This window comes from Anguilla rostrata, chromosome 10, assembly GCF_018555375.3.
Source record: "Anguilla rostrata isolate EN2019 chromosome 10, ASM1855537v3, whole genome shotgun sequence".
Lineage (NCBI taxonomy): Eukaryota > Metazoa > Chordata > Actinopteri > Anguilliformes > Anguillidae > Anguilla > Anguilla rostrata.
In genome coordinates, this window is record NC_057942.1 from 40,694,056 (window position 1) to 40,713,026 (window position 18,971).

The window sequence follows — 18,971 nt, forward strand, 5'->3', positions numbered from 1 at the left end:
ATATTCAGCTATTTGAATGCTTAGTACGACATAGCTCAGGAGGTAAGAGCGGTTGTCTGGCAGTCGGAGGGTTGCCGGTTCGATCCCCGCCCTGGGCGTGTCGAAGTGTCCCTGAGCAAGACACCTAACCCCTAACTGCTCTGGTGAATGCGAGGCATCAATTGTAAAACGCTTTGGATAAAAGCGCTGTATAAATGCAGTCCATTGAATAATTCATTTTCCAAATACCGTTGGACTTTGCTTTAAAAATAAAGTGTAGTGTATCATCCCTCTGAGTTATTACAGTCTCTATTTTAATGCTCTTTAATTACTTGATTGAATGATCGAGAAAACTTGCATGGCCAAAATGAAAATTAAACGGTCGTTATCATTAGAGATGTCTTCTCTGAACAGATTTGGGTGTTATGACATTTATATACCAGGAGGTGTCAGTGTTGTAAAAGCCTGTCTATCGGCGCGAACGGCATTTTTACATTATCTGAAGAAGAGGACGACAGTCATGTTGTAGGAGTGTTGTTGATGCCTCCGAATATCTGTTTGTCTCCATTTATTCATTTACAGAGGTGAATTGCTTATTGGAAAATTAATACAGGTACTAACATTCTCAAGGTAAACAGTATTTTCAGGAATTCCGAGAGACCTTTAAAATCGCAAAGCATTTCTGGAATAGACATGTGTTTTTCAGATCTCTTCACAGGGAGACTCTTGAGTGTGTTGTTTTAAAAATTTGTCTTTTCTTTTTCTTTGAACAGACAGTCAATGATTATATTTATTTAATGTATGTTTGTTGCATTATAAAGTAGCATTAAAGCCTTTCAATCAACAGCATACATTTCTATTTATTTCTGTCTTTCAAACAAATTAATTGTGTCAGTACCTCTGGTAATCTGCTCATTTATCATTTTATCATTTTCTTCTCACTGAAGAGCACAATAACATTGGTCCCGCCTGTTTTTTATTTGCAATTTGCAGTCTAACAATGCCATTTGTGATGAGGTCATAATCATAAATATAGTTCTACAAGGGCATTGCTGCACTGAAAGAGCTGTTTGATTTTATTGACATTGAGTACTCCATCTTACTGTGCAGTGTTCCCACACTGGTTGAGCCTTGTCCCCTTCTGTCAACAGGTGTGTCAACACCTTGCCCGTCTGGAGGAGTTACATCAGTGGTTTCCTGTTCCTAGGCATCATGGGACATGCTGAAAGACAGGGGGTGAGGGACCCAACAACAACAACAACAGCCGTTAAGGTCAATATTATTCTCCTACCGAACAGCCGTAAAATCTTTGTACTGTATGGAAAACAAAAAGTGCTATCATAAGCAAAGTATTCCCTGACATACAACCTGTGAACCTGTACACTGAAAAAAAAAATCAAATTTAAAATAGTGAAAAAACTGGCAGCAATGTTGCTAGTGAAAACCAATTTAATGAAGGGGGAATAACACTAATAATCCTGTTTTTTTATGGGATGGCTGCTAAACAGTTATTGCCATAGTTACAAACTGTAATTTACTGTAAAATTACAATTATTTTTTTTACTGTGCGCAGCTATGAATAGAAGACGGTGTCTTTGGTTCAAAATTTTAATGTACTTTCCCCACTATGCTGCGTTCCACAGACTTGCTGAAAGCTGTCCAGGGCTTCAACATTAAAGCAAAGAGAGACTGAACAGACTGAAGGAGACCTCAGGGACAGCCTGGGCATGGATGAACTGCACAATAAAAGCTGCAAAATCAATAAGGCTCTAAAAAGGCTTGATCCAATAGCCTAATGGGAGAGCTTTGGATACAAATGTTTATGAGCCATTACAGTTTTCCTAATGTGGCCAGAAAACAGCTGTCATTAAAACAGCTGCTGTCTTTGGACACCTGGACGGACATCAGGAAACCTTAAAAAAGGAACGACCATGAGTCCATGCTGGGAAAGAAACATGTCCTCACTGATCCGAAGTCTTCTACCAAATGCCAATGCTGCAGATAGTCCGTCATCTTCCTCGCAGGTAAGCGTACTTACTGAGATTCCTAAGCAACAAATCCGTCATGTTCCTCAGCTAAAATGGAAGGCAAATTGTGATTTATATCATAAAAAGTGTTAAATATTTCAGTTTTCAAAGTTTTGCAATGACATCAAAATTGCCTTAATGACCTTAATGACATTTCATCACAATTAAATATGGTGCCTATGTACTGTACAAGAGATTTTCATCAGTCTTTTTTTGATGAAACACTGATGTGTGTAGCAGAGAGAGACAATGGTGTTACCAGATTTCCCTTAGTTCAATATTACAGTGGTTTATGTATGCATTGTGGGTTATCTTGTCAAGTCTAAGCCTTTTGCCATCACCTCTGCTAGTGTCAAAGTGCATGTCAGACAGCCCTTGTCTGTAAGGTGATCCTAATGTTTTAAATAATGTAGAGCTCCACAGACTTTAAGGTAAAGTTTTACCCTGTCCAGTGTCACGTTTCACCTGGCTTTCTCTTCTGGTCACGTGACTCTGGACGCTGTGGTAATTATTCATGAGCTCGCAGTGTGACTTCCGTCAGCTGAGGGAGGGGAGCCTCAGGCGGAGGTGTCTGCTCGTCGTGCCAGGGCGGTACCCAAGGTTCCTTGCGCGCCAGTTCACTCCTCGCCGGGTGCCAGGTTGCCGTGGCGTCACAGGTCAGATTAATTGTGTTTCATCCGGAATTGAGTAAATCGGTTAAAGTTACAGGGCGCTGAATGAATAAAAGATGCCCACGAAGAAGAAAAAAACAACCGCAAGGACAGAGGAAACCGAAGAGGCGGATGATGATGTTGATGAGTCTCAGTCGAAACCCAAGCGAAAGAGCAAATCAGTTGCTGAAGAGAAGAAGAGCAGGACCAGAGAAGAAGACTCAGAGCCAGAGACCCCAGAATACGATGAGACAGAAAGCAGGAGAACGGAGGATGCCACACCGAAGCTAAAGCAGAAAAAGAAGAAGAAGAAGAAGAAATCTGAAGAAGAAGAGGAAGGAGAAGACTCAGAACCGGAGACCCCAGAATACGATGAGACAGAAAGCAGGAGAAAGGAGGATGCCACACAGAAGCTAAAGGAGAAAAAGAAGAAGAAGAAGAAAAAATCTGAAGAAGAAGAGGAGGGAGAAGACTCAGAGCCAGAGACCCAGGAACCCCCCAAAAAAAGAAAAGGGGATGCCAATGGGAAGCTAAAGGGGAAGAAAAAGAACTCAGAAGAGGAGGAAGGAGAGTATGGCGAGGGGACCAGCGATGACACGGAGAGCCAGGATCAGCGCGACAGAAATGACGCAAAGACCAGGCCCAAGAAAACTGGAACTGAGGATGACGAGGAAGTGAACAAGGTCTCCAAAAAGGACAAGAAGAAAAAGCCGTCCACCGAGAACGACCCGGAGGACACCATGGGGGCCAAGGACAAGAAGAGCAAGGAGGGCGGCAAGAAGTCCAAGAAGGAGTCCGACAAGGATGATGAAGAGGAGGAGGTCCAGGAGGAAGAGGGCAACAAGAAGAAAAAGGCCAAGAAGGGCAAGAAGGGCTCCGGGGACAGCGACGAGGACAACAAGAAGGGAAAGGGCAAGAAGTCCAAAGTGAAGCAGGTGGACTATGTGGAGATCTACGAGAACGAGCTGCGGAATTATACGGAAACGGCCGAGGGGTACGAGGACGAGTACCACAAGAAGAAAGGTACGATCGACCGCGCCGTCTCTCTGTGATCCAGTCCCCCTCCCCCCCGGGGCCAGACCGTGCTCCCCATGGCTGTCTTTGTGTGATCCAGTCCCCCCCCCCCCCCCCCCCAGTGTCAGCATAGGCTGGGCGAGCCTAGCGTTCCCCATGAGTAGCACATTGTTTCGGCTGTGCTGGTTTCACACTGAGATAGCCTCTGCCTTATGGCACACTGTTTTTTTTAAAGGAGCATTTTGAACAGCTAGTCGGTTAAAGGAACGCAGCTTGCATTTATATCACACATGATTATTTATTTAGTAGGACAGCAGAATTGTGTTTGCTTGTTGTCATGCCAGCTTTTTTATATTGAGCTGATGGAAATGGAGATTCTTGATGATATAGTCGCATATCGGTACTCTTGCTACGTAATGTTGTTAACATTACAGGAACTCTGCTTTGAATTATAAGTAACATATCATAACTCCAAAAGTGACAGTAATTTCAGTTAGATAATAAGGTATGAGGCTTATATGTCTGGCAATTGACTGTTGCAGTTTATAAATGGCATGATGAAAGATGAAAGTTATAAACTATAACAGTGTAACAATTGATATATTATAAAATGATAAAATATGCATAACCCACTTGTACAAAGTAATGTTTTTCTTAAGTAGGTAGTACAAAAGTGATGTCTGATAAACAATGCTGTCAATGCTATGGCAACATTCCCTTAAACTATGCTTTCTTTCCAGGGGTATTTTCCCCACTGATATTTGCATATTATTTGATACTCTGCTTTTATATGAAAACAAACTGAGTAGTTTCAAGCCAAAAGAAGTGATTCCCCTTTACTATCATTTAATGCACTGTCAGTGAAATGTGTGTGTTTAAAAAAAAAAAAAGTCTATAATAATTTTATAAGTTCCCAAAATGGCTTCCAGCAAACTTTTTTTTTTCCTTAAAAATCTCTACGTACAGCTCATACCAGCAGCAGTTATGCCAGCTCAGTTTCAGCGATGGAAGGCTGTAAATCGTTTGGTCTGCCGTGTGCTTCTGTTCTAATTCTTTTATTCCATTCGAAGACGCCCAAGTCCCAACTTTATAAGGCCAGTGGTAAACATTAATCACTGAGTCTACATTGCGCAGTGTTTCCCAGCAATAGCAGTGCAAGGGTGGGCCCTCATGGAAAAGGTCTGCTCTCACTCTTCTTTCTCTTTCCTTCTCCCTCCATCTCTCTCTCTCTCTCTCCCGCTTTCTGTCTGTACTCTATGCTTCAAGGTGCTTTGTTGGCATAAATATGAACATGTTGCCAAAGCAGTTTGCAATTAAATGATCTTAGGTACTGTCCACAGGGGAACAATGCAGTGGTGAACTGTTGCTAAATGGGATTGTATGTACTGCGCATAAGGTGTGTAGTGGTCGTGGCATCCGAGGGCGTCGACATCACAGTTCTTGGGTCCCGTGCACACCACGCAGTCCCCCCATTGGCTACAGCGTGCCCTTCCACTGCTCGTTCATGCCAGCCTGTGCCCATCTCTAAATGCCAATCTCTCTCTCTCTCTCTCTCTCTGTCTCTCATTGTCTCTCGCTCTCGTTCTCTCGGGCACCCTCATACATCCGCAGTGTATGAGGTGGTCACCATCACTGGAGATGTCCGCGGGGCGGGCACAGACGCCAATGTGTTTGTCACTTTATTTGGAGACTATGGCATCACTCCCAAGGTGCACCTGGCCAGCAAGTGAGTCCCTTTATAGGTTACATTCGCACACCTATATGAACCATCTCAAGCTAATCTATTTGACGGATAATATAAATATGCTAATGTATGCAAATGAATCGGCCAATCCCCTGGTGTAACTGATTAAAGGCGTGAGGGAGAGTGTGGTTAATTAAATGGCGGTTTAATTGGATAAGGTTATCATTCAAAGAACAAACAGGAAATCAGAAACTGTAATTAAAATATATACACCTGTACTCCATTTCATTAAGCACAATATTATTACATAGCCATTGTCTATAGCCTCTATAAATCATCAAAATGAGCAGGCAAGTGTCAGATTCAGATAAACTATTACCACTGTGACCACTATGCCATTGAATGATTTAATATAATTTTTCCACCAATTCCTTGTTTTGACTGAAATTACTTGAATATGCATTTGAAATCTTGTTTAGGGAAATGTAATTTATGGCTTATTTAACATGTTGCTCTGCATTTCTCTCCAATCCTACAGCACTGAAAAGAGGTACTCGTTTTCCACTTGTTATACAGTATGAAACAATGGTGAAATGAGAAGACAGGTCAATGCTAACCCCACCCTGCGTTTTGAATGGTGCTGTCTATAGCATACATGCTATTCTAGAACATTTTACCATGGCGATATTCCCTGCTCTTCCTAGCTAGCTGCCTTGAGCATTTGCTACACAGTTAAATGTCCAGTGTTAATTGAACAGATAACATTTGGTCCCACTCTGGAATGTGGGACCAAATATTATCAGGTAAGAGTTCAATTAACACTGTTCGAGATGAATTAACACGGGACATTTTACTGTGTAGCAAGCTACCTACAAACTGCATGTAATTTCCATGAATTTCTGCATGGAGCTAGCTAGGATTTTGTACTGTGGAGGAAAAAAAACCCTGCAAATTCAATACAGCTGTCTAGCTAACTTGATGGGATATCTGATTTATGTTAATATCTATGCTAGCTTCAACTAAACAGCAAATATTAGGTTTTGACAGATGTTCTGTTAGGAAAATTATAACATTACGTACAGGGGCCATGGCAGGACCAAGGATTAGATTTGCATGAGATGCCCAGTGATAGAAAGAGCTCTATATGTTTATCATGACTCAAGACTATTTTTAGCTGCACTGTATACGCAATGTTAAACTTGTGTACATCATGTGACATGAAAGTGATTTAACAGCATGTAGCTCAAAAGCAGCACAGTTTATCTGAAAGTAGAGGACAACAAATCGAAACTGCACCAAAGACAATAGCTATGAAGTAGTAGGACAAGCTGTTGTTGAATTTTAAGGCTGGAAAAGAACATAATAAAGCAACCCTTGAAAAAACTGAAATAAAAGTCCTGAAAATAGTCAGTCAGGTTGCATGACATGTAATTTACACTAATCACATCACAGATTTCTATTCACTTTTAATGGTAATGAAATTAGATCAAAAACATTTTCATCAAAGAATCAATCATACCAGGCACTGGTCCACCAAGTATGTAAAGGAAAGCAAGGTAACCACCCAGTCTGCTTAGTGAGCTCACATGAATATCATGGTGAAATTCCAGAACAAGCATGTACATACAGTACAGCAACATGATGAGTGCAACTTGTGGCCTGGGGTTGTATGGAAATGCATGACATAGTAGCTCTTCCTTTGGACAAAATAAATAAATAAAATAAATATACCATTGTGACAATATCATGCTGCTTCCAAAAAGGTTTCATCTTTATTTGTGAATCAAACTTAATTTAAACAAGTCTGCTATGCATGGCATTCCATACCGGTTCCATTCCCATTTATATGCCTTGGACAAGAATGGAATGGTATGTGTAGTCTCTGGTGTATGGAGTTCAAATGATGTGGGCTGTGATTCTTAAAAGATATTTAGGTGAAGTACAGTACATCATCTTCAGGACATGTTGCCAGATATATTTATTTATTCATATGAAGTACATCCTTTGTCTATGAATTTACCGATCACACGTCATAAAATGGTCCCGGTAAGTTTTGGTTGTGTGTTTTGCGTGGTCTGGTGCAATCACTCAGAACGGTGATTGACAATAATGCAACATTTTGGAATTTAAATGGAATTTGAGGCACACTTGTGTCTAAATTGCATTATTTCCAAAGTTTGCTTGTGGGCTTATCACACTTTGGATGAACATGTTTCGCATCTGTGTATGTTTAAAATGTCAGTGAGAATAGCCAGCTTACCCATCTTTGTTGAGGCTGCGTATCTAATTCAAAGCCTGTACAGAAGGGTGATGCCACTCCCATCTGGTAAATGGAGCTAAGGTTACAGAATCGCTAACGATGAAGCTGGTTTAGAATTCCACTGTGGATTAAGACCCCTTGCATTTTCTGTGTGACCTATATTTTTTTTTTTTTTTTGGGTGAAAAAAAAACGCCTCTGCTTTACACACTTTTAATTACGCTTTTCCATTGCAGAAACCGAACGGCATTTGAGAAAAACAAAACCGACGTTTTCAGGGTCAAAACAAATAACGTCGGACCGATACAAAAGATAAGGTATGCCGCCCAGATTAATGTTTGACTTCTAAAGTGAAAATATCTTTAGATTCCAAATGATTTCCAACTAAGAAAGTCACGTTCCATTTTCTTCATTTTCTGGTAAAATATTAGTTTACTGAAATCGCTAGGCATGCGTCTACATATAACCAGTGATTGGTGGCACTATGCCCACACGGTAACATTCTTTTTAATCAAAGCTGGTGTTTTTAAAACTGGTTCTCGCCCATACCCCCCCCCCCCCCAGGATCGAACACGACAACACAGGCCTGAGTTCCGGATGGTTCCTGGATCGGGTGATGGTGACCGACATGACCCGACCCCACCTGCGCTTCTACTTCGCCTGCAACAACTGGCTGAGCCGGGAGGAGGGGGACGGCCTCTTTGTGCGCGACCTGTTGGGCACCCTCGATCCCATGGACATGCCCAAATGTAGGTGGATGGATTAACAACCCCTTGACGTTCGATGCCTGAACTTGAAATCAAGATGTATGTCAAGTGCCTCAGCTGGCTGAGCCACTCCTGGGCCCTGCTTTAAGCATTATGTGCACAGTTGCGGATGATGGGTCCTCACTGCAAAAGGCTTGTTTCAAAAGGAAAAGTGCAGTTGTAAATGTTACCTGTGGCACAGCAAGGTCAGTGCCTTCTGTTCAGTAAGAGAAAAGGTTCTTAAAGGACAACGTCAGTCTCTAAAACGAATGCTGTCTTTCTAATGAACACAGCTATTTTTTTGTCTTTCTTCCAAACAGTGAGGAGTTGCAAGGTGTTTTGATGGAAATTGAATCAATGTGTGCAGTGATTAGATTTCTGCCCAGTTGTCTCCATTAAGCATGTGTGCATTCATGCATTTAGATTGATGTTCCTTGAAGACAACAAGCAAATGGCTACAGAGGGTGATAGCCAAAGGCATCATTAGACAGCACATCGTCTCTGTAATTCCAAACCCTCCTGTTTAATGGAGCGATCTAATGTAACATAGATTGGGGCACAAATAGCATGAAATTTTAACATGGAAATCCATTCCTCTATGGCCTGCTGTGTGTGCATTCAGTTATTTAGTATTAGTTAGCCATAGTATGAGAGCTCAATGTTTTTTTTTATTTTTTATAATATGATTAATGCATGGACAGAAAGTAAGAAACATTTGATACAGACATGCTGAATCACATCCGTATCTGACTGAAATCTGAACTGCAAGAAGTTTGTACTTGGAACAAACAGAGGAGAGCTGTGTTACCCAAAATGTGTTTTTTAATCCGTAGACAACAAGTACATTGTGAGCGTATTCACTCCGGACGTGAAGGGGAGTGGTACAGACGCCGACGTCTTCATTAATATTTTTGGGGAGAACGGTGATACAGGTGAGCATTGTACTGTGCAGCGCACTAGAGTTTGGAAAATTTCTACACATTCTGCTGACATACATTTCTCTCTTAACAATGCATGTCGAAGGGGAGAGAAGGCTGGACAACGATAAAGACAACTTTGAGCGCGGGACAGAGGACAAGTTCACCATGGAGGCCCCGAACCTGGGGAAGATCAGGAAGATCACCATCGGCCACAACAACAAGGGCTCTTCCGCCGGTTGGTTCCTGGAGAAGGTACTGACAGGGCCGCCGACATGGGGGGAACGCCGGGTCAGTTGTCCCGGGCCCTGGGTCAAGGGGGGGGGCCAAAAGGGCCCTCTAACCTTTAAATGATCTGCTGGAATAATCTCATGAAATCTAAATCCATGAACAACTTCAAAGCATTAAAGTTGGGAATGATGACATGTCTCAGTTCGTTGCTGTATTTCGTCTTTTGCGCACGGGGTGGGTGGGCGGGGGTGTGTGGGGGTGGGGGCCTTTTGAGATCGTTTTGTCCCGGGCAAGAGCAAGATACACGGCAGGCCTCGGTACCGAGTCACCTGGCTGAACACCGAGGGCCTTCAGCACACGCAAATCCAATAACGTGGCCAATGATTGGTCATGGCATTTGCTTTGCACCACTCATTGGTTGTCTTATTAGTCAGGGGCAGGTGGTATTGAAGGTAGCTTGGCAGGTAAGGGTTTGGGTTGTATTGGGAAAAAGTACCATTTAATCAAAGCTAAGGACAGCTGTCGGCTCTTGGTCATGAAAAAAAAGAAATGTTTTTGTTTCCAAATTGGTCTTTTGGTTATCAAACAATAGATTTTACTCTGGGCAGGTTAGAATACATACCTACACACCTACACTGTGCAGAAGTCTATATTGATTTGGAAGTTTAACTGAGAATATTCTCATAACTAAAACAGGAACCAAATCTTTGGCAATGTAATATAAAGAATATTCAGAGTGAGATTGGTGGGATAAAGCACCAGTGAACTCGTGTAATATGTACATTCTGTAATCAAGTCTTAGGCTGACAAGGCACTTTCGAGAACATGTAAATGCAGGTAATGTTATTTGATAGTGAGACTATGTGAAACGTGAGATTTGGAAGGTTTGAGTCTGACTGTTATGCAAGCTAAATGCCCACAACCCCTCCTCTGACTGACACACATACACACACACACATGCACACACACATACACACACACATACACACACACACACCCTATTAGGAAGTGGCCCCACCCTTTGACTGCATCATAAATACAATAATGAGATGAGGTCATCTGCCCATAAAAGTCATTCTATCCCACCTGTAATGAAACACCGGGCTTCATTACCAGATTGGTTTTCCTTAGGCTAATCAATATACGGAGCATGTAATGGTTGCTCCTTGAGTTATACCAGCACTCCAAGAGGTCGTTGTTTTAATGATCCAATTGAACTAATCCTAATGACGTCATTGCACCCATATTTAGTTTCATGAGAGCAGCCATTCTTATTAACTATATTGCTCAAATAGAGTGCAGATTTGATTATTCTGTCTTTTGAAGTATTATGGAGAATGAAGTATACAGGTACCTTTAGATTATACGCAAACACTTTTATAGGTACCTTTAGATTGTGTGCAAACACTTTTTGAATGGCCCTTCATAAGAGCTATCCGATCTTCATAAATTCTGCATGGCACCTTCATGAACTGAAGCATAGGATTGGTTGCTATTGCTTATGCTGTCTGTTTCTGCAGGTGCTGATCGATGACATGGGGCACAAGGCCCTGTACGAGTTCCCCGTGAACCGCTGGTTCGCCGTAGACGAGGACGATGGGAAGATCCAGAGAGATATACTGGTGGGGGGCAGCCAGCCCACCGGTGAGACCTAGGAGAAGTACCGCTAGCCCAAAAACTCTCGGGAATGACAGCCGCATTGTATTTTCCATGGGAAAGTAACATACAGTCTTCAAAAGAGCAAGGTCTAAAAAACTACCGCCATTTTTTACACACCGTTTTCCTATAAAATGTGATGCCTAACTGATTGATTTACCAGACCTCTCTTTTATGTTGTGTAGCTACTGCACGACTGTGCATTTCTAGTATGTTACCGGTTACTTTAACATCCTGAGATATAAGACACGGAGGCAGATGAATGACGGCTCAGTTTTCCACTGCCAGATTCAGTTTTAATTACATTATAGCAGGTCATAATCTGGCCCGTCGCTGCATTATTCACAGGCTGACTAATCTATGCTGGCTCGCGCGGCGAACTCCCGCTGCCAAGGACCGCGAGAATCTGACTGCTGTGCCGCACGCGTGTAACCGAACACCCCCCCCCCCGCCCCCGCAGGCATCGTGTACAACGTCCACGTGGTGACGGGAAACCTGCGAGGCGCCGGGACCAACTCCAAGGTCCACATGATCATGCACGGCTCCAAGGGCCTGAAGAACAGCGGGAAGGTCTTCCTGGAGGGCGGCAAGTTCGAGCGGGCGCTCACCGACATCTTCAAGGTGGAGATCGCCGCGCTGCTCAGCCCGCTGAGCCGCGTCACCATCGGTCACGACAACGGCGGCGTCAGCGCCGGCTGGTACTGCGAGAAGGTGAGGCCGTAGGGCGGCAGTGTAGCGTAGCGGCCAAGGAGTTGGTCTTGTAACCTGAAGAAGGTCAATTCAGTTCAATTCCTCCGGTAGGACACTGCCGTTGTGTCCTTGAGCAAGGTGCTTAACCTGCATTGCTCCGGTGTGTATCCAGCTGTATGATTAGATACAATGTAAGTCGCTCTGGATGAGAGCGTCTGCCTGTAAACTAACTAAACTTCAGGAAGGACGTGTTCAAAACCACTCCTTTCAATGAAAAAACTAAAGGTAGTGTGTCACTGGGGTGTGTACGTACCAAAATGCTATATTCAGTGCAGAAAGAACAAAAGTAATTGTACACTGCTTCATGCAAGAGGGAAACAAAATGCAGGGTAATGAAAAGTCTAATGACCGTTTTAAAGTCAATGAGGTAGAGGTGTGAGGTCAAATGCTGAGTCTACTATGTGGCGGTGTTAGGTCAGTACTAAGTCAGTGTTAGTAGTGTTGAAGCAGTGCTAAGGAAGTATCCAAAGGTGTTGCTTTGACTATGTTCAGACTTGGGCAAAGCTGTGTTAGGGTATCTTTGAGATCTGGTGTTAAGTTGTGTTGGGGCAGCTTTGAGGCAGTCCAGGAGCAGTGTTGGGACAATGGGAAGACAACGTTTGCTTTACCCTTTCTGTTTCAGGTGGTGGTCTATTGCCCATTCACGGGGATCGAGCAGACCTTCCTGTGCAGCAGGTGGCTGGATGAGAACGAGGGGGACGGACTGATCGAGAGGGAGCTCTACGAGATGGTCTCCCTGCGTCAGAAGAGACAGAAGAGTGGGTGGTCTCTCCTTGGGTGGTTTCTCTCATATATGTACCCATCGTCGTATGAAAATCGATACCTCAACAAATATTCTTGAATCCAAATGTCTTGCTCCTTATTTGCTTCATTGATATAAAGAGGGCCCCTTGTGCTCACTGAGTCATGCCCTGCTGCAGGCTGGTATGGCCAAAATGCAATAGCTTTAGACTGGTTTTTGAAAAATTTCTTACCAATGTCATTTCAATAAAGGCACTTGGGCTTCCTCCTACAAGATTACCTTGATCTTCATTGACGTAAGCCCAATTGTATACCTATTGGCTAGTGTTTTCTCCTGTGACTAGTTTCCAGGCAACTGCAATCTGGCTCAATCTGACTGACAGTCTCTTCTATGTCCCAGTTGATCACAGATTTGCAGTCACTTGCTCCTGAGTTACTGGGTTTAACACCATAACAAAACAGGAAGACCAAAAGCCCAACATGTTCTGCAAATATTTATTTAATTCTCAATGTTATAGTTTCCACTATTACCCAAAAGGTATTTGACAGACTTCCTTCTTTTTGTTATTTGAGTGTTTCTGGGAATCTTCTGACAGAATTCAGTCTATACCATAATTGAGTTTTAGGAGGTATTCTGCCAAATAGCGTCTCTGCTGAACAGAGCTGTCTTTTAGACTTTTGGGGGCCCTTGAAAAAAATTACTTGGAGACCCTCCAAAACATTGGCACCTTTTGATTTTTCTGCTTGGAAACCAATGTCAGATGAAGGCAAGAAGGCGGGGCCCTGGGTGAGAAGGTGGGGCCCTGGGCGCAGTGCCTGATCTGCCTAGTGCTGCCCAATGAAGGGGAGATCTTAGCACCAGTGTTCATACAGGTTCACATCTTAGCGGACAGGGATTGGACAGAGGTCTATTCTGGAGCTCCGGCACTTTTTTCCCTGTCCAATCCAGAGCACCCGTGGTCCCTTTGGATCTGGACGTCTGATGTGAAGGGGGCGGGGACTGACGCGCCCATCAGCCTGCAGATTTACGGGGAGAAGGGGAAGTCAGACGAACTGAGGCTGAACAACAACTCTGACAACTTTGAACAGGGGCAGTTGGACAAGTTCATGGTAGGTCCGTCACCTTCCCGAGGAACTATTGTCTTAAAAAAAAAAAAAATCTATTTATTTTATTTTTTTGTAACGTACCCATGCAGATCGAACTGCCAGATTTGGGAAAGGCTCGGAAAGTCCGTGTTTGGCATGAAAAGAGACACCCCTTTGCAGGTTGGCATTTAGACAAGGTGAGGATGACAAAGAAAATATGAAGTTAGGGTTTTATTCTCTTCACTATATTCAAATCTAATAATAGACATGTTGTTCTTCATCTGGCCTGTAACACTATTAGTTATTTCAACATACTTATCTAGAAATGTATGAATATTTAAATATTATACACATTTACATGCATACACAAGTGTTACAAGCTGAGAAAGAAAGATAACTGCCATGTCACCTGCCATGTCTTGATGAAGCTCACTTTGATGAAGACGTTGACAAAGGACAAGTACACGTTCCCATGTGGCCGCTGGTTGGACGTCAACGAGGACGACAACGAGATCATCAGGGAACTTCCCGCTACGGGGGAACATATTCCTACACCTCTGACACGTATGAACACTAGCCTTCAGCTGTTCTGTCTTTCTGCATGTTGTTTTCATGCTAAAAACTTGGCAAGCAGTTCCGGCCATTATGAGTGCTCTGAGGCAATGCAGCTTATATGGTGCATATTGCAGTACAAAACTGATTTAATGGATATAGAGCCAAAGAAACTGAAAAATCCACAGAGCCTTAAATGTGATCTATTTATATTGTTGCATGACCTTTTTGCTAACTGAAAGAAAACACCAATTTAATATAAACTGGCAGAAGGCTTTAATCTTTCCAGCGTGAGACATTTCCTTGGCTTTTAGACTTCGATTGTATTCTCAAGCCTAATAAAAACTTGCGTTTTCGCTGAAGAATGCCATACGCATCCCGAATGGGAATTTTCTTGCTTCCCGAAATTCCCAGTGATAAAGTACCGCATTACGGTGTACACTGGAAACCACAGCGGGAGCGGCACGGACGCCACGGTCTTCCTGTGCCTGATCGGCGACAAGGGGGACACCGGCGACCGGGTCCTGATGAACTGCAAGAACAACGTCAACAAGTTCGAGAAGGGGAACGTGAGTCCCCGTCCTCCCATTGCAAAAGCCATGGACATTATGACGTTATATTGCATTACAGACATTTAGCAGATGCTTTTATCCAGAGCGACGTATAAAAAATTCTACATAGCATTTACATCGCATCCATATATACAGCTGGATATACACCGAGGCAATGTAGGTTAAGTACCTTGCTGAAGGGTACAACGACAGTGTCCTATCCACGAATCGAACCTGAACCTTTAGGTTACAAGTCCAGTTCCTTACCCATTACAGTGCACTGCCACATCTGAAATTTGAAAAGAACTACATCTCTGGCACTCTATCATCAATTTTTCTAAACATTAATATAACAGACGTGCCTGAGTAGTGATGTCAGTTATGCAGAGTTTTTAAACAAAAATGTTTACTGGCTTAAAACATTTTCTTGAACTAATAAACATCGTTACAAAGACTCCCTAGGTTGTTGGTTTTTTCTTCATTAGAAATATTCCATTCCCTTACAAAAATTGCAATACTTACTCTATGTAATTTGGCTGTCAACCTATCAAAAATAATATACTGTAGCTCAGAATATGATAACCAAACTGATTTAAATTAGCAGCTTGCTGCATTCAGTACAAGATTGATTTCTTTGAATAGAACAAGTCTGCCAGCAAAATACATTATGATGTATTAGGCATCATTATGGTTTATCATACACTCCAGTAGTGTTGTTTCTTGTCCAGTTTAGTCACGAAGATATGCTGCCCCAGCAACACTGCATTTAATGCAGTACTTTGCAATCGTTTAAGATTTTTTGGCTGTCTGTCAGCCAATTAAATTTAATTTCAACGTATATGCACCGGCTGCATTTATTTCGCAGATGGACGAGTTCATGATCGAGGCGGTTTCCCTGGGGAGGATTCGAAGAGTGCGGATCGGCCATGACGGCCAAGGCGGGGGCTCTGGCTGGTACCTGGACAAGGTGGTGGTGAGGGAGGAGGGGAAGACAGAGAACGAGGCCATAGAGTTCCCCTGTGACAGGCAAGCTGGTCACACCTGTTTTTCTTTCCACCATTTTCAGGAGTTTTTCTCCTAGTTTCCTGGTCAGTCATTTCCCTCTCAAAAAAAACTATGTCTAGCTCTGTTTGGCAATCCAATTTTTCATATTTGCTTCTTGACTTTCTTTTCCAGGTGGCTTGATCGAAATGAGGATGACGGTCAAATAGTTCGAGAGTTAGTGCCAACTGCAGATGGACAGCGTCTTTTCAGTAAGCACAGAAACAAGCCTTCACCCAGTGAACCTTAAATTAAAGCTAAATCACAAACCACCAGCTTAATTTACTCAAAATTCAGAAGGATGCTAAAAAAGATAAACAGAGCTAAGAGTTTTTGTACTGGGGTTTATGGCTTTACTGTTCTTTTTTAATTCTGGCGCAGTTCCAGCATGCTGACTCATTCTGTGGTTGTCGACACTCTTGCAGCCATAAGCTACCACATTTCGGTCAAGACCGGCAGCATCAGCGGTGCCAGTTCCGACTCCAAGGTCTTCGTCAAACTGTACGGAGACAAGGGAGACACCAGCAAGATGATGCTGGTGGTCTCTGACAACAACCTCAGCAACTACTTTGAGACCGGACGCATTGACATCTTCACCATTGATACCTCTGATATCGGACAGGTACGCCATTTTAATTTGGTTAATGTAACTGAAAATGTTACTACTAATGTAACTGGGGGGGGGGGGGGGGGGGGGGGTGGGAGTATTGGAAAGTTGCTTTTCACTGAAATTCCAAATCTTGGTTCTCAATGTTCTTCCGCGACAGATCAGCCGTCTCCTGATTGGACACACCAACGAAGGCCTGAGAGCGGGTTGGTTCCTGGACAGCGTGCAGATCACCGTTCCTGTCCACGGAAAGCAGTACATGTTCCCCAGCCACCGCTGGCTGTGCAAGGACGAGGCCGACGGGAAGGTGGAGGTGGAGATCTACCCCAGCGAGATTTTGGAGATCGAGAAACGTAGGAACACACACTCAAACAACGGTGTTAAAAGTCTCCTTTTAAAGCAATAATGATGTTACTTTAAACCCAGGGGGAAAGACCCATTTAAACACAGGGAATGTGCTGATTTTATTGAAGGGTTTACAGATTTAAAACTCCAATCTGATACAGCATGTCATTTGGTGTGTTACAGAAATTGATCATTGAAAGTTAATTATTAGTAGCTTTTCAGACAACTTGCAAAAGTGCATTTTTTTAAATGAAATACTTTATCTGTTTTTATTTGGATATTGAAAGTCAACTTGAACACAAACAGAGTCACATCACTTTGTAAATCAGCTTGTGTTTTTTGAAGCAGTGGTTTATGTAATGTAACTGAAAAGTGATGGAGTCTCTCTCGGCTTCCTCTAATGGTGTCTTCCTTTCATTTTCTAGTGGTTAATTATGAGGTCACGGTGGTCACTGGCGATGTTCGTGCAGCCGGCACAAATGCCAACATTTTTATCCAGATTTATGGGGACCTTGGGAAGACCGACTTAATCACCTTGAAGAGCCGATCAAACAACTTTGAGAGAGGAACCACGGAGATATTCAAGGTACCAATCCCTTTGAATTAGGCTAAATCCCTGGGGTGAGTTAGTTAGTTAGTTGCATTGCAGAGGAGAAAGAATGCGCGGCATCCAAGCCTAGAGCTGTGCCTGTCGACCGGCTTTGGAGCATTTAGAGTCGTGTACAGGTGGTATATGCAGATGCATTCGAGTGGGGTTCTTGTTTGCAGTGTGGAGATACAGACAGCCTTCAAAGGTTTGGAAAAAGATCTCTGCAACTGGTGGAAAAGCAGGGATCATTTTATCCTGTATGAATGCCATTACCCCACATAACGTATAAAAAAAATTACATTACAGAACATCCTGGGGTTAAACTAGTCTCGTGTGAGTAGGGCTACAGTGAGCTCAATAGATTTGATAGCTCACAACAAGGGTGAACATTCATTGTACATTGATGTGGTTTTTTTTTTTTCATCATTATCAAAACTCCCAAAAAAACGTGATGTCATAGATAGAGGTCAAAGATGTGGGGAAGATCTTCAAGATCCGAATCGGCCACGACGGAACAGGCCTCGGCAGCGGCTGGTTCCTGGAGACGGTCCACATCAAGCATCTGATCATGGGCATGGTCCAGAAGGAGGTCAAGAAGGACGACAAAAAGGACAAGAAGAAGAAGAAAAAGAAGAAGGAGGAGGAAGAGGAGGAGGAGGAGGCCGTGGCCGAGATGCAGGAGATAGTGCAGACGTGCTCTTTCCCTTGTCAGCGCTGGCTGGCCCGGGACGAGGAGGACAGCGAGCTGGTCGTGGAGCTGCTCCCAGAGGAAGCAGAGGACCTGGAAGGTAAGGGGTTACTCGAGAGCAGGGTTGCCTAATCCTGTTCCTGGAGATCTACTTTCCTATAGGTTGTCACTCCAACTAACAAAGCCACACCTCATTCAACAAAGGTCTTGTTGAGCTCCTAATGAATAGAATCAGGTGTGCCAAATTAGGGTTGAAATGAAAACCTAGATGATGGTAGATCTCCAGGAACAGGGTTGGGCAACTTGGTTCCTGTAATACTCCTCTAATGGGATTAGCTTTGGAAAACCCAATTCACCCACTGCCATCGTCAACAGTTCGTCAACTTAAATTTGCACTCTCATATTCGCAGGAACTTTACCGCAGAGAAGAATATTTCACATCAACATTCTGTTCTCTTCATATTTTACATGTCATTTTGATAAAAGTATTCATTTTTCATGTTGTTGTTAACCATGACATTTGCTATTTGGCTGCTTTTGTTCATATGCAACTAGTATAATGACTTTCACACAAGAGAATGAGCCACATTGACAGTGACCCCCCCTCCCCCCCCCCATAGTGAACACATATGAAGTGTACGTCTACACGGGCCGAGTGGGAGGAGCCGGAACCGACGCCAACGTTTACATCAATATTTACGGGGAGAACGGAGACACGGGCGAGCGGTGGCTGAGGAAGTCCAACCACTTCAATAAGTTTGAGAAGGGCCAGGTAGGGCGCGCGCTCGAATTACGAGCGCCTCCATCCGACTAGCCGTGTGAGAAATTACGTGCAGGCAGGCCCGCTAGGCCCCTGAAC

General features: G+C 43.3%; 1 protein-coding gene across 1 annotated transcript in view; it reads left to right on the forward strand.

The window, feature by feature from the left end:
• Positions 1-42: 42 nt before the first annotated feature.
• Positions 43-18,971, forward strand: part of LOC135233521 (lipoxygenase homology domain-containing protein 1-like) — a 38,287-nt gene continuing 19,358 nt past the window's right edge. The window contains exons 1-22 of the mRNA XM_064297149.1: positions 43-609; positions 1,131-1,251; positions 1,623-3,679; positions 5,282-5,396; positions 7,849-7,929; positions 8,177-8,361; positions 9,192-9,290; positions 9,382-9,530; positions 11,027-11,150; positions 11,623-11,873; positions 12,535-12,670; positions 13,603-13,763; positions 13,850-13,936; positions 14,168-14,303; positions 14,706-14,860; positions 15,708-15,868; positions 16,019-16,095; positions 16,309-16,505; positions 16,651-16,843; positions 17,261-17,421; positions 17,885-18,212; positions 18,733-18,884. Coding sequence (XP_064153219.1) covers positions 2,734-3,679; positions 5,282-5,396; positions 7,849-7,929; positions 8,177-8,361; positions 9,192-9,290; positions 9,382-9,530; positions 11,027-11,150; positions 11,623-11,873; positions 12,535-12,670; positions 13,603-13,763; positions 13,850-13,936; positions 14,168-14,303; positions 14,706-14,860; positions 15,708-15,868; positions 16,019-16,095; positions 16,309-16,505; positions 16,651-16,843; positions 17,261-17,421; positions 17,885-18,212; positions 18,733-18,884 — 3,894 coding nt within the window. The 5' untranslated portion in view covers positions 43-609; positions 1,131-1,251; positions 1,623-2,733. The remainder of the gene's footprint in view (positions 610-1,130; positions 1,252-1,622; positions 3,680-5,281; positions 5,397-7,848; positions 7,930-8,176; positions 8,362-9,191; positions 9,291-9,381; positions 9,531-11,026; positions 11,151-11,622; positions 11,874-12,534; positions 12,671-13,602; positions 13,764-13,849; positions 13,937-14,167; positions 14,304-14,705; positions 14,861-15,707; positions 15,869-16,018; positions 16,096-16,308; positions 16,506-16,650; positions 16,844-17,260; positions 17,422-17,884; positions 18,213-18,732; positions 18,885-18,971) is intronic.